The sequence below is a fragment of the Triturus cristatus genome, chromosome 5_2, assembly GCF_964204655.1.
Source record: "Triturus cristatus chromosome 5_2, aTriCri1.1, whole genome shotgun sequence".
Classification (NCBI taxonomy): Eukaryota; Metazoa; Chordata; class Amphibia; order Caudata; family Salamandridae; genus Triturus; species Triturus cristatus.
In genome coordinates this window covers 702,096,319-702,111,213 of record NC_140588.1, presented here as the reverse complement: position 1 = coordinate 702,111,213, position 14,895 = coordinate 702,096,319, and the positions used below count along the sequence as shown (strand labels likewise).

General features: G+C 45.4%; 1 protein-coding gene across 2 annotated transcripts in view; it reads left to right on the top strand.

The window, feature by feature from the left end:
• Window positions 1-14,895, top strand: part of SYTL4 (synaptotagmin like 4) — a 559,448-nt gene that overhangs the window by 529,381 nt on the left and 15,172 nt on the right. For both annotated transcript variants that reach the window (XM_085607791.1, XM_085607792.1), the window contains one exon: window positions 2,321-2,423. In XM_085607791.1, the coding sequence (XP_085463917.1) occupies window positions 2,321-2,423 (103 nt within the window). The remainder of the gene's footprint in view (window positions 1-2,320; window positions 2,424-14,895) is intronic.

The window sequence follows — 14,895 nt, the reverse complement described above, 5'->3', positions numbered from 1 at the left end:
TTAGGGATCGAACCATTGACCAAATATAGCAGTTGGAGTGCTTTTCTGGATCGAAGACCAACTAGGTGGGACTTTACATATGAAACTCCCCCTCACTTGCTTTCGTAACCTTATGCAGCCATGTAAGACTCTAATTGTACTTGAATTGTTATTTCTATTTCCTGTTCTATTTGTATATCGCAGGATAGTGAGGTCTGTGCAATGGTGCTACAAACAAGATTCCTGCGCATGCAGTTTGCAGAAGCAGTCACAACTGTAACCATTACGACCGAAGGCATCTCAAACGGGTTGCAGGTCTCACATGGAGAATTATATCAGTGTGATAGAACTAACAACAGTTCTTCTGGCCCAGAAAGACAATCTCGGGTGACATGGAGTATTGTCACCACCACAGCATTTTGTCTCCTAAACAAGGAGAGGTAATCATCCCTGATTTCTCTAATTACCCAGATGTTTAATAAATACAGGGGGTCCAAGATGTACATTGATTCTCATGGAAGCAACTTGGGTATGTCAGACCTGGATCTCCCAACTGATGCATTTGATGGTGGTACAGTACAAGTTATTGCCATCTAATAATGCAGCATGTCTCCGCCAAATCCAGAAGCACTGAACACAACCGCTTGGCTCCTGATATCCTAGTATTTGATGACTTGAATCTTCCACAAAGATATGTGAACATATGTAGGAAGGCTTGCAGGCTGGCAACAGGGACATGTTAAACCACACTATGGGCACTATTCATACCACAACCAACTAAAGGGTTTTCCACTTTCTGTTCGCAATCTGTTACAATACCTGCTGCATTGAGTTGATGCCCACGAGAGTGGTGCAGCTGTTAGGATTCACTTATCTAATGTTTATGCCTGCATGAAGAGTACATAAAACCAATCGCTCTTTCACAATATATGCCTTTTTTGTACGAATTAAACGACTTTCCCTATAACTCCTGCCACCTCCTCAAGTAAAATGTGAAACATATTCTTAAGAAGATTTGTGCAAGCTGCGTTCTTTGGGAGTTTAACTATAAAAGTGGCATTCTTAGTGGTTTTTATTTCCCTTCACACAGTAAGTGAAAGTCAGACTGCAGATGTGTAGTTGTGAAATAACCATATCGACAAGATGCTACACGCTCGTCCAAGATATCCAATGTTATATGAACTAAATTATTGAATTTACTACTTTTTCTTTTAAACCAAAGTGCGGACTTTAACTCTTAAACGAGTACTGATGTATGCCATGCACAAGAGGAAGCCCATGGGCAAACCGAGCAAATATTTCTTCTGCATGCACCAAAATTGGTAGAGGAGTCTGAGAAAAAGGGAGCAAATGGGGTTGGATTGCTCCAGCTATCCAGTCATTTTAATCATTAGCTGACAAACCTTTACATGCAAAGCCGTGAGTACATACTACTAAGAAAAAACTGCTTCTTTGCATTCATTGGACCTTTTTAGCCGATGTATGCAAGGCAGGTCTTTCATTCACACATTCACTGAATATTGGGGGCACGACATGATGCTATAATGTGGCAGACAGTTTTGTTTGCAACTACTTGCACTTCTGACCTGCGCCCCTGAATGGATTACAGTTTTTTATAGATATTGCGAAGCATGTTGGTCTAGGAAATGTTCAGACAGCAAAAGAAAAAATGTAAAGTTTTGCAGCTTGGGTCTATTCTATATTTTCAATACCCTCCACCCTTCCATGCGAATAATACTGCACATATTAAGGTTTGCACTGTGCAATATTCGATCACGTACACTTAACATCGGCCTTCCCAATTTACCATAAGGGAAAATTACATCTAAAGGTGTTGATCAAGTCATTGAGCATTATAATTTTAGAATCTAGATCATTTATAGTACCAACAAAACATTTTAGATGTTTTTTCAAGACCAGCTGCATGTCGGCGGAATAACACACAGCACTTGCAAGAATGACCTCAAACTTCAGAACTATTGTTACAGATAAGTTACTTTTTCCATACAGTAAAACCGTGCAGAATAAATAAAGCTTACACTTTTTTTCTGATGTGTATTTTAATGCAACAAAAGTGAAAAAGAAAATATCCAGCAATTTCTAATAACTGAAAATGTCACCAACTTAACTATTTCAATAATTTAAGAGTGTGTTCAGTCATTAGTGATGTCATGTTATAAAATGTTGAACAGACCGGTTCATAGTGCTGGTAGGGTAGAAGCTAGAAAGCACCAATTAATTAGTTGTTGTTTAATTTTCTCTACTCATGCCTCTGTTCTGTGAAGTATTTTTCACTTGCATGAACGTCTTTATTTTCCACTGTTTGTGTATTCTAATTTAGGGAGCTGCGGATTTAAGTGACGGCACACCCAGTAAGGGTGATCTGGTCGTCTCTTTGAAATATATTCCACCAAAATCCAACGGCTCTGCTGATAGGCGGAAGGGTGAGTATTCCTGCTTGAAATAAGATGATGACTTAGTGCTGGCAACAACAGATCCCCAAATGAACAACCAAAGTATAATCTTCTCGTCGCACCGTTCGTAAAGGCCGTCTCTTGTTATTGTCTTTAAATCCAGCAGCCTTAAAGATTTGGAAGCTTGCATGCTTGTTCTGCTTCACCGTGTGCCATCTTACCTTTTGGGTCTTCATTTAAAATGGAAGGTGGTCTTTTTAAATGTGTTCTTATTAAGACTATGTTTGTCGTGCCATGTGTTATGCAATCTTTTTTAAGGCACTTGTGCATCACTTGGGCCAAGTGGTAAGGTTAGCCGAAGAAATAAGCTGAAAAGACGTTAACAGACTGGTACACATATTTTTAGGTCGGAGCTGTCCGGTTTGCTAAAGACATCTTGGGGACATTCAGAAAGTTGACCTAGGAATACATTCCGCCCATTGCTTACCATTGGACTTCTGGTAGGCTCTCCAGCTCTAATTCGTCCCTCGCATTACCCAAACGCGTTTACCATATTTCTTCCACAAACTCGATTTCTGTAAACCGCTCTTTAAATCGTGTTCTGATCTTGTCGCATTTGCTGTGCATTCAAAGACAGAGGTCAAATGTCAGGCTATGTCTTCCAGGAAGTTTGCTATTTATTTTTCTTTCTCTGACTCCAAAGTGAGAGATTTATGTGACAATGATGGTGGCTAGTGGGTGCTCCTTGATGAAGACTGTACAGATGTTGTGTTTTCTAGCACACTATAAAATTTAAATATCTGTAAATGAGCTGTGCTGATGATCAAATCGATACATTGGGTGATGGCTTTTCCACACATTATCGTTGGTGCTCCGTATACTTTTATCAGTAAAACTGTATGTGAGTGCAAATGTAATGTTTATTTCAATTGAAGATGTGTTGTCTGTTATGGCAGTACGCTGCCATACCATGCATAGTCCATGTTACCCCACTCTACTCTGCACCACTCCCCACAACCCTTTCTACTTTATGCCACTCTGCCAATAAATTCTACCCCACACTACTCCACTATGCGCCACTGCACTATGCGCCACTGCACTGTGTGCCACTGCACTCTACACCACTTTTTCCAAAACCAATGCACTCCACGCCAATTTTCTCTGCTCCAAATCACTCTATGCCACTGCACTCTACGTCATTCTGTTCTGCTGTCACTCCACGCCACTCTATTCTGCTCTGCACCATTAAACTCTATGCCACTGAACTCTACACCACTTTACTCTGCGCCACTGCACTCTACAACTGTATACTCTGCAACACTGAATTCTACGCCTCTGAAATGTACGCAACTGCACTCTGTGCCACACTATTCAACACCACTGTATTCTACGGCACTCTATACCACTGCACTCTATGCCACTTCACTCTGAAACAACTTATTCTACCACTGCAGTCTAAACCACTCTATTGCACTCTGTGCCATTCCACACCACTGCACTCTGCGCCAATAAAGTCTACACCACTACTCAAAACCAATACACTCTATTCTACTGCACTCTGTCAGTCTACTCTGCACTACTGAACTTTACGCCACTTGACTCTAGGCCACTCTACTCTGCTCCACTTTACTCTATGCCACTGCATTCTACTCAGCACCACTTTATGCCACTCTTCTGCACTCTCCCAATGCACTCTATGCCACTCTAATGTACTGAGCACCACTAGACTCTACCTCACTTCACTATATGCCTCTCTACTCTGCCCCATTCTACTCTGCCAGTGCACTCTACCCCACACTACTATGCACCAATGCACTCCTCGTCACTACACTCTACACCACGCAACCCTGCGCTCTCTGCCAATGCACTCTATGGCACTACTTTATGGCACTACTTTATACCACTCCACACTGCACCATTCCGCTCTTCACCACTTCACTCCACTCTGAAACAATCTACTCATGCCAGTGCACTTTGAGCCACTCTACTCCACTCTCTGCTACTGCAGTCAATGCTGTGCCACTCTATTCCACGCCACTGTGAATTACACCACTACTGTGCCACTGCACTCTACCCAGCACCACTACACTCTGCCCTGCATCACTCCACTCTGAAACAATCTACTCTTCACCTCTGCACTCTGCCACTCCACACCGCACCACTCTACGCCACTGCACTCTACGCTACGCCACTCTACTCTAAACCACTGCAGTCTATGCCAATTCACTGTGCACCCTATGCCACTGTATCTATGCCAAGTAGTTTATCACCACTGCACTTTAAGCCACTATACTTTACAACATTCTACTCTATGCCACTGCGCTCTACACCATTGCACTCTGTCATTGCACTTTACACTACTCTATTCTGCACCACTGTATTCTAGGTCACTGCTCTCTGCATCACTATACAACCCTGCACTCGGACACTCTACTCTGCATGACTGCACTCTATGCTACTGCACTCTACGCCACTGCACTCTACTCTGCACCACTCAACTCTATGCTACTCCACGGCACTCTACCCTGCACCACTCCACCACTCTAATCTGCGCCACTCTAATCTGCGCCACTCTAATCTGCGCCACTCTGCGTCATTGCGCTCTACACCAATGCACTTTACACCATTTTACTCAAAACCACTGCTGTATATGCCAAACTACTCTGTGCCACTGGACTTTACGCTAGTTCACTCTACTCCTCTCCAGTCTGATACTCCACTCTTTGATGCTCTACTCCATTAAACTGCTCCACTGACACTCTTCTCCACTCTATGCCACTCCAGTCTACAGCACTGTACTCCACTCTATGCATTCCACAACACTACTCAACTCTACGACCCTCTACACAACCTCCTCTGCCACTTTACGCCACTCTAGTCTGGGACACACTACTCCACTCTATTCCACTCCGACATTCTACTCTGCTGTATGACACTCTACAACTCTACTCCATTCTACGCATCACCCTTTATGCCACTCCAGTCTGTGCTACATCACTCCACAACACTCTGACACTCCACTCTACTTGACTTGGACACTGTGCTCCACTCTATTCCACTCAACTCTACACTACTCCATGACACTCCACTCCTCTCTACATCATTGCACTTTACGCCCACTCTATCCTACTCTGCACCACTGTACTCTAGGTCACTACTCTCTGTACCACTCTACTCTAAACCACTCTACTCTTCCAAACTCTGACCCTGCACTCTACTCTGCAGAATTGCACTCTGTGCCACTTCACCACTCAACTGTACACCACTGCACTCTATGCCACACTACACCACTGCACTCTACCCTGCACCACTCCACTCTATGCCCCTTCCTTCTACGCTACTCTAATCCACTCTGCGCCACTCTACTCTATGCCATTGCACTCTACTCTACATCGCTCTTCTCTGTGCCACTGCGCTCTACGACAATGCAGTCTGCACCACTTTACTCAAAACCAATGCTCTCTAATCCAATCTACTCTGCACCCCTGTACTTTACGGCACTTCACTCTAGGCCAATCACCTACACTCCACGATACTCCACTCTGTGAGACTCTACTCCATTAAACTCAACTCCACTCTAGTTTACAGCACTCTACTCCACTCTGTGCCATTCTACGACATTACTCAACTTTACAACGCTCTACACAACCCCCTCTGTCACTTCATGCCACTTTACCTCACTCCATTCTGTGACACACTACTCCACTCTGACAGTCTACTCTGCTGAATGCCACTTCTCTCTATGCAACACCCTTATGCCACTCCACTCTGTGTTACACCACGACATTCTGTGCCACTCCACTCTTCGGCACTCTACTCCCTCCACAATTCTGTATGCTACGCCATGACACTCCACCCTACTCAACTCTACTGTACGCCACTCTATGCCATTCCATAACACTCCAATCTACTCTACTTTGACACTCTACTCTCCTTTACCCTACTAACTTTTAGCCATACTGAACAGCAGTCTCTCTGGTGTACAAAATTGCTAAAACATATTGGCAAAAGCGAATAGCTCTTGCATAGGCGAGACCTATTAGCTTTGCCAGTGCTTGTTCTATTTCCCAGTCGTGCTTACTTCCTGTAGAGAGGCCACTATGTTTTGAATGTGGTGATTAGCTGAGCAGCTAGTGGCATTAGTGTGCTTTAGGATGAAGAAATCAGCCAGTCACTGATGGGTTGTCTCCCTAACTAGTGAGTGTGTTCAGGTGGGCTTCTCATGACCTCACAATGTAATGTAAGTAGGCTGTGCAACTTGATGGATCAGCACTAGTAAACAGGGTGGGAGGGGCATGCATGTGTGAAAGTTACAGACTCTTGCATGAATGATCCTGGTACATTAAAAGACTGTACTGTTGTGTTCTTTTTTTACCTGACTCATTTCCTCCCTAATGGTTATACATGGAGAAATGGCAAGGTATCTTTGTGAAGCATTTACTCTGGCAGGATCGCTTTGATTTAAGTGGCATGGTTCTTGGTTGCCTGTTGGGTTAGGAGCCCCCTGACAGCAGCCTCTGAACGGATCCCTTTCCCTTTCATGTAAGCCATCCAAGGGAGGAAAGCAGAGTAGCATATTAACAAACAAGAGGGGGTACTCTGTAGGATAAGTCTGATAAAAGATTAGGGATGTGGATGTCTCTTTTTTCTCTGGACAATTCCAAAGAGAGTGGGTTCTGCAATTTCCTGATTCACTTGTATTACCGCCTATGGAAAGCTTGTCACCATGTGGCAGGACGACAGACTCCGAGTCACGCAGTTTGGTGTTGGTACTGTGGCCACAGCACTTTCTTTGCTTAGTTACGATTATGGTTTGGGATTGATGGCCGAAGTAGGCCCAGCAGGTGAAGTAAGACGTGATCTCGATACCCAGCTCCTATAGTACATATTATCTCAGTATGCAAAGGACTGATCTACAGATGATGATCAGCAGAACATTTGGCTGAAATGTCAGCACCACAGGTTTGGTCTTGATTATGGGAGGATATGTAGTCCAGTTATGAAGTTGCCTGATAATGTAATAGTCTGTGATACAAAGCATAGCATTGCATCACATAATAGATGATGAATACTTTGTTCAAAGACTTTTTATGATTAAGATGAAACCTGAGCGTCTGTTTGACATTCAGTTTCAGAGTCTTGCATTGTATGTTGCATTCTGGAAGACTGTGGGAAGGAAGAATTATATGGAAATCTGAAAAAACTTTAGAGTGAGTGTTTACAAAATACAGTGTAGTGTTTGTCAAAGGTGAGTCCATTCAGCTCATCTATCCTCTTGTTCAATATTACCTAGATGAGTAATGTAGACTTCTCAGTCACCAAACCAACAAGCTTTGTATGAAAAACATGTAAAAATTCAGACCAGAAAGCTTTGTATGGAAAACAGATATAAATGTTTAAATCCTAAACAACAAGATGCCTACAAAACAGGGTTACAAGTGGAAGCACCTATTGAAATTTCTGCACACAAGTCTAGCTGAGAAAACATTAAACAACCAAAAGTAGGACTGCTGCCATAGTCACCATGTCCCCTTCACACTGGGTTTAACTCTGGGGTGTCGTTTTGGAGCAGCCTTGTTGGAACTGTGTTACAAGGAAGGCCTTCCTGCTTGATGCAGAGGTGGAGTGCACTTGCCAGGTGGAGTGACCCACTTCACAATTTATCAAAGCCCCTCTTTTGAAAGAACCTGCATGAGACAGTCTGCCCCAAAGATGATAGGTCAACCCGGCCACTTATCCAGGTGAAGTAACAACAAGCATGATGGCATATGGATTAAGGAAATGCTCAGTCACATTCATACTTGGAGAAAGATGAGCATACTATGCGTCTTGTGCCCCTGGAGTGCTGGACTAATCTTTTAAGCTGTCCTGCGGAATTTTGCTGTTTATGTCTATAAGGGGCCCTGTTTCATCATCTAGAGTATGTCCTGTCTATTCCAAAACCAGTCAGATCTTTTCTAGTCCTTACAGCTGTGGAGATAATGCCAGTTAAGCTACTTTTGGGATTCCCTTGGACTTGCTAGACATCTAGTGGCCACTAGACCCCCTGCTACCCTCAGTGGGCTCTCCGGGTCCGGTGGGTACCACCACCAACACAAGATTTGTCTTGATCAGTAGATTCTGAGATGCAGGCCATACAACCTCACCAACACCTAAAGGGACATAAAAGGGAACTAGCACACTTTCAGTCACTGTCCCCACCCAATGGCTAACGGACCTGGCCTTTAGGTGACTGGACCCACCGAGTCCCCAGACACTAGTGACCAGATACAGTCTCACCCTTCATCCCTTTGTGATTACTGCAATATCACTAAAAGAAGATGTACTTGCGTAAAAGGGAGGATGGGTCCTATGACCAGTGCATCCATCCATTGAGCATCTTTGGAGGATCTTCTAGCGTTTCATAGCTGGTAAGCTGTTTAGCCTTTGGAGCAACTTTGCAAATACATTTACAAACTGGCTTTAGGTTTGTATCGAGGCATACAGCTTAGTTGCCCAAACAAGACACAGAGCTTCCCATTAGATTCCATCGACTATATGTTTAATTGTGAAACAAAACTATAGCCCCTCAGAGGTAGGCACTTCTGGGTTTTAATGCCTATATCTGTTTTCAGTGTTGAATATTTGGCGTACATGTAAATAAAATAATTTTCTTATAAAGTTAAGAACTGTCAGGCCATTTAAAGTATTACCTGCTTTCTGATGTGTAAACTGATGTGAGTGTCTAGTCATTCACATTGTCCTTAAGTATGCTTTGGATTATTCAATGTGACAAAAGCTAGGCAAGACTCCAGATAGAGATTCAAAAAAATTAATATTTGTGCAAAAATGTATATTTGTACAAAAATATGCCCATGTAAGAAAGTGCAATAATTGTGCTTTTTAGCTGAATTTGTGTTGCATGTTTTTTTAGGGAATTTTGAGAAGATGTAGGTGGATTGCAACATGAGAGCGGTGCACTTGTTGCACCTACCCTCTGGGAAATTTGAGTGTTTGAACTCTGTATTGAGGTACACTGAAAGTAATTTGTTTGCGGTAAACTGTCTAGTAGCCATCTGGTGTAAGAAGAAATAGCGAACGAGTATTTTTGACACGCTGAAAGCGGAGCCTGGAGAGACTAGTTCTCCAGCATTGGATCTTTCATTGATTCACATGCTTGAATAATTCCCCATCATCAGACTGGGAACCCCCGGTATATTTTCCAACAGCGGTATATACTTAAACATTACTCCATCATTAAATAACAGGCATTTTCTTGAACCCATCCTCAATCTTATATGACCAAAACTCCAGCCAATCAGAATGCCCTACCTCCAGTTGTTTTATCACTGATTCTTCCAACTGTCGATTTTCTACCACACATTAGGAATAGGAACCCTATCCGACAGCTCTTACAGAGAGAATAATGTTTCAAAGTATGGCAGGGGTAGCATTGAGAAAGTCTTTATTTAAAACATGCCTATCACGTGGGAAAGACAATGTACGTAGGGGGCCCCAAAGGAGTGTGTCTACTGTTTACATCTAGAACACAAGCCATTCATGTCCTCAGGGAACTTGCATGAGCAAGAAGTTGTCAGTGTCTTCTTCCATTTGTCTTGTTCAAGCTGGGTTCTTGACGGCAGCGGTCATGTTCGGCTTCCTTGTTCCTTTTCCGAACTAAGGCAACTGCTTAAAGTCTTGAATCCACTGATCGTTTATTACTCAGCATTCCACACACCTTCATTAGGATTTAAACGTTTTATTTGTTGAATGTCACTGATCACACCGTGATGATTACCCTGCGTAAATTACTCCCTGAGGTCGAAACGTCAACATTGTGTGACCTTGGACTGTCCCTGAACAAAATGACTGTGCACTAAATAATATCTAACACAGGTTGCACACTTTGTTTCACATGTGCTCTTCGCCATCACACCTGTTAAACATGTAGCACCTACACATACGATTATATTGAGCATGACCATAAGTTTGTTTCGCTCTTACAAATTCTTAGACTACTTAATTTAATGCCACTTTTTCGGGCAGTATTCAAGTCTAGAATTTTGCTAATGTACAAAAGGTGAAATTGGTGAAACCTCAGGCCTCTAGGAATAAGACAATGGCAGAAAAGAGAACTGCTAATCTCTCAATTAAGGATTTTTACATCTCATTAACCGTAATTTTAGACCCTTGACAATTTGTAATAGGGTGGTCAGACTGCCAGTGCGGCGGTCACCACTGTGGCAACGGCGGTCCATTGTACCGCCATAGTCCTAATCAGGCCCTAAGTAATTACAAAGGAACAGAAGAAATCTTATTCAAGTCAAGAAAGTAAAACAATGGAAATTTAAGGTTCTTAACCAAGGCTTAAAAAATGATAAGATGGATCATTAAAAGAACATTATAGAATCTTGCAGGACGACAACAGGACCTCCGGTGTACCGGAGAACATAATCATTAATATGTACTTGTTCAGAGAAATTCTGAGAACATGACAAGACAATTGGATTCTTAAATGGCAGAAGGGATTTATAAAGTACAACAATTGTAAAGGAAACTGATATTGAACATCTAGGAACAATAAAGAATCTAGATTAGTTACCCTACTGCACAGTATTTGTTAGACCTGTCAGCCCTTTGGGTGGTCCCTCCTCATCATTATTTATTTTGTCCCACTTTGGCCTCAAACCCGGTTATAATTTTTCCTTTTTGGGAACCACCAGACTTTTTAGTGTTGATGCAGGGTCAGGGAGCCATTTTCCCAGACACACAAAATGGTGGCCACCCATTGTCACCTGTGACATCACCAGAACACACTAGAGATTTCTAGAACCTTCTGCAACATTCTAGAACCCTGGGACAGAGGGAAGCAGTTTAGAATGTTGAGAGGCCATCTCAGAGTGGCAGTTGGCAACTGACTGGAGAAGAGAGAGGACAGAGACAGAAGGAGGTCGGAGTAAGGCAGCAGAGGTGGAAACCAGTGCTTGGAGTGGGGTCCAGAAACCCACCCTTGATGCTAGTCTCTACTGACCAAGCCCAGCCTAGAGCCCTGTGTGGGATCAAGACCAGAAGAACCATCTTAAAGGACTGAAAAGTTGGAACAGGCCTTAAAGAAGAAGAACAGCAAGTTCCTGACCTGTTCAGCAGTGTCCTCCTGGAGTCCTGACGTCGAGAAGCCTGGAGACCTGGGGCCTGAGGTCGAGAAGCGGCGCTGACAGAAAGCAGACGTCGTACCCGGAGCCGCCAGAGGTCGAGTGAGGGCGCCGACGGAGGTCGTGGAGAGACACCGGAGGTCCAGTAAGGAGTCACTTGAGGTCGAGGTGAAGCGCGCCGGAGGTCGGGAGTGGAGATCGCACTCCGGAGTCGCCGGAGATCGAGGTGAAGCGCATCGGAGGTCGGGAGTGGAGATCGCACTCCGGAGACGCCGGAATCTGAGGTGAAGCGCGCCGGAGGTCGGGAGTGGAGTTCGCACTCCGGAGACACCCGGAAGCGGGGAGACCGTGACCCTGCGACGCCGGAAGGCGACATCGAGCCGGAGCAGCCCAGCGACATCGAGCCGACGCCGCCCAGCGACACCGAGCCGACGCCGCCCAGCGACACCGAGCCGAGGCCGCCCAGCGACATCGATCCGGAACAGCCCAGCGACACCGAACCGAGGCCGCCCAGCGACATCGAACCGGAGCCGCCAAGCGACGTGGACCCGGCGCCGAGCGGAGCCGATCATCGTGAAAAGGGCAGTAAGTGGTAGAAAGGGCATCTGAGGCCCTGTGGAGCCCTAAAAGACCATTCTAGGGGCTAAAGGAGTGTTAGGACCAGCCAGGGAGTGCTGGGGGGTGAACTGAGACTGGTGCAGGGACCTGTGTGAGGGACTGTGTAGTTGGGAGAGCCAGAACCTAAGGTTACCCTCATTTTACCTCAGCTTAGGCCCCAGCCTTGACCAATCTAGTTGGGACATCCCCAGGCCACCCCAGTGACCACTAGCTGTACTTGGGCACAGTAAAACCAAACTACCTCAGGAAAGTGATGTGAACTGTAATTGTCATTAATTGTGTTATTTAAGTTATTGAAGGTGCTTTATTTATTGACTGTATTTATTGTCTGACTGTATTTATTCCTGCATTGTATTTATTGTCTGACAGTATTTATTAGCCATTTGTATTTATTGCACCCCTATTTATTCCTTGCTTATTTATGACCTGATCCTATTTATTGAAACCCCACTGTGGTATTATTTATTTGACCTCCCCTTTTAAAGGAGAATCTTATGGTACTGTATTTATTTTATGAACCCTGCAACTAAGAGAAAATAAGATAAAGACAAACTACTTTCTTTCATAATTTTTACGGTGTAGTGTCGTTTTTGGAACGGATGAACGCATGGTTATTGTGAGGGTGTGACGTACGCTTAACACGGTGCCTGACCCCCAACCGCTCGAGCCAAGCTACCATTGTGCTGGGAACCTGGTGACTGCTAACCCGGTTGCCCGGTTTCCAACATAAAATTGGTGTTCAGTGGTGGGATTGAGCTGTGCTTGCGTCCACTCGACAATAACTGTGGGTAGTCCATAGGCCTACACCGGGAGTTTTCTCCAAGCGGACTTCCTAATTTTGAGTTTTGTTTTTCCAAATTTACTTCTGGTGGTGGGAGGAGGTATTACAAAAGGTACCCCCCTGCATAGCTTCTGTAAGCAACTGTCTTCTATCCTGAGTGGGCAAAATGGAGTTTGTGTTGGAGGATGTGGAAACCTACACTGTGGCCCAACTCAGAGAGTTTTGTGAGCGAGAGGGGGTGTTTTGTCCCCAAGGTGCAAAGAAGGGTGAGCTCCAAACCAGCTTGAGGGCTTGGGGGGAGGCACGACGAGAAAGTAAGGCTGAAAAGGAGGACAGGGATGGAGAGACTGACCGCGAGGGGGCTGGTTTGTACCAACCTGAGGTGGGGAACCTAGTAGAGGGGCCCAGAACACTTTCAAGGAAGGGCAGCAGTGTCTCTAGTGGCGGCTTATCAGAAGTAGAATTAACTGACCGGAGGGAGAAAAGACAGCTCACATGGAAGTTGGCGGAGCTGGAGAAAGAGAAGGAGGAACGGAGGATGGCTCACGAGTTGAGGCTCAAGGAGATAGATCTCCAGATCCTACGAGTCGGGGCACAAACTGTTCCTAATGGTGGCAGCAAAGACAAAGAAATCACCAGGGAACCCAAACCCTATCTGCCAAAAGACATAGTAGCTAGCTATAGTGCAGGGGATGATATCGCCAAGTGGCTAGCGGCCTATGAGGTCTCTTTAAGAGCCCATGGGGTTCCAGAGAAGTATTGGGGAGGGGGACTGTATAAATACATGCCTCCAGCTGGTAGGGATACATTATTGGCCCTGGAGCAGGATGAGCAGACCCACTACCCCACCATGAAAGTGGCGCTCATGAGGAAGTTTGGACTAACACCCGAGAAGTATAGACAGAAGTTCCGGGGTAGCCACAAACTGGGCACACAGAATTGGGTGGATTTCCTGGACTATGCGAAGAAGGCATTAGAGGGTTGGATACAAGGCAGTGAGGTGAGGGACTACGAGGGGTTGTTTGATTTGATGTTGAAGGAACACCTGCTCGAAAAATGTTTTCCTGAACTGCGTCAACACCTGGTGGATAGCAAGCTGACCAATCCCCGGAAGCTTGCTGAGGAGGCGGACATTTGGGCTAGTACCCGGGTGTCCACAAGGGGGACTGGAGGGGACTCTCAAAAGACCGGACAGGGCGCCCCCCAGAAGAAAGAGGGAGGGGAAAAGAAAACGGAGTTCTCTAAAGGCCCCCAAAGTAGTTCCCAAGGGAAGGGAACAGGATTCACCCCTAGGGCTAACCCACCCAGAAACCCTAATCCTGGCCAGAGTCAGCAGCCAAGGGTTGTCCATTGCTACGAGTGCGGTGGTGTCGGACACTATAAGGGAGATGTGAAGTGCCCGAAAAGGCCACCCCCTCCCATTGGAGGAAAGGCCCCCGGAGTAGCTAGTGTAGTGCTTGGGGAGGAGATGCCTTTAGATAAGGGAAGGGAGTGGGCGGGTGTCACTTTAGTGTCCCTGGGAGAACGGTAGATGGTTCCTAAGATCCAGGTGCCCGCAAATACCACAAAGTATGAGCAATGGGTCACCATCAATGGCCAAAGAGGGGAGGCTCTGAGAGACACAGGAGCCAGTATGACTATGGTACGTAGCCAACTGGTGTCTCCAGAGCAGGTGATTCCCCATGTACTCCACCCTGCCGCGATGGCTGACGGCAGAATGGGCCACTATCCGGTGGCCGAGGTTCCATTTGAATGGGAAGGGGTTGCAGGGTCACTTCGAGTTGCCGTAAGCCCTGCCGTGCCAGTCGATTGTCTGCTGGGGAATGACATGGAGCATAATGCTTGGAAGGAGGTGGAATACCGGACTCATGCTGAGATGCTGGGTACACCTGACTGGGCCTGTGTCAGCACAAGGTCTGCAACTACCCGGAGAGGGAGTTCGTTTAGGCGGGAGCCTGGAACAAAGGCACCG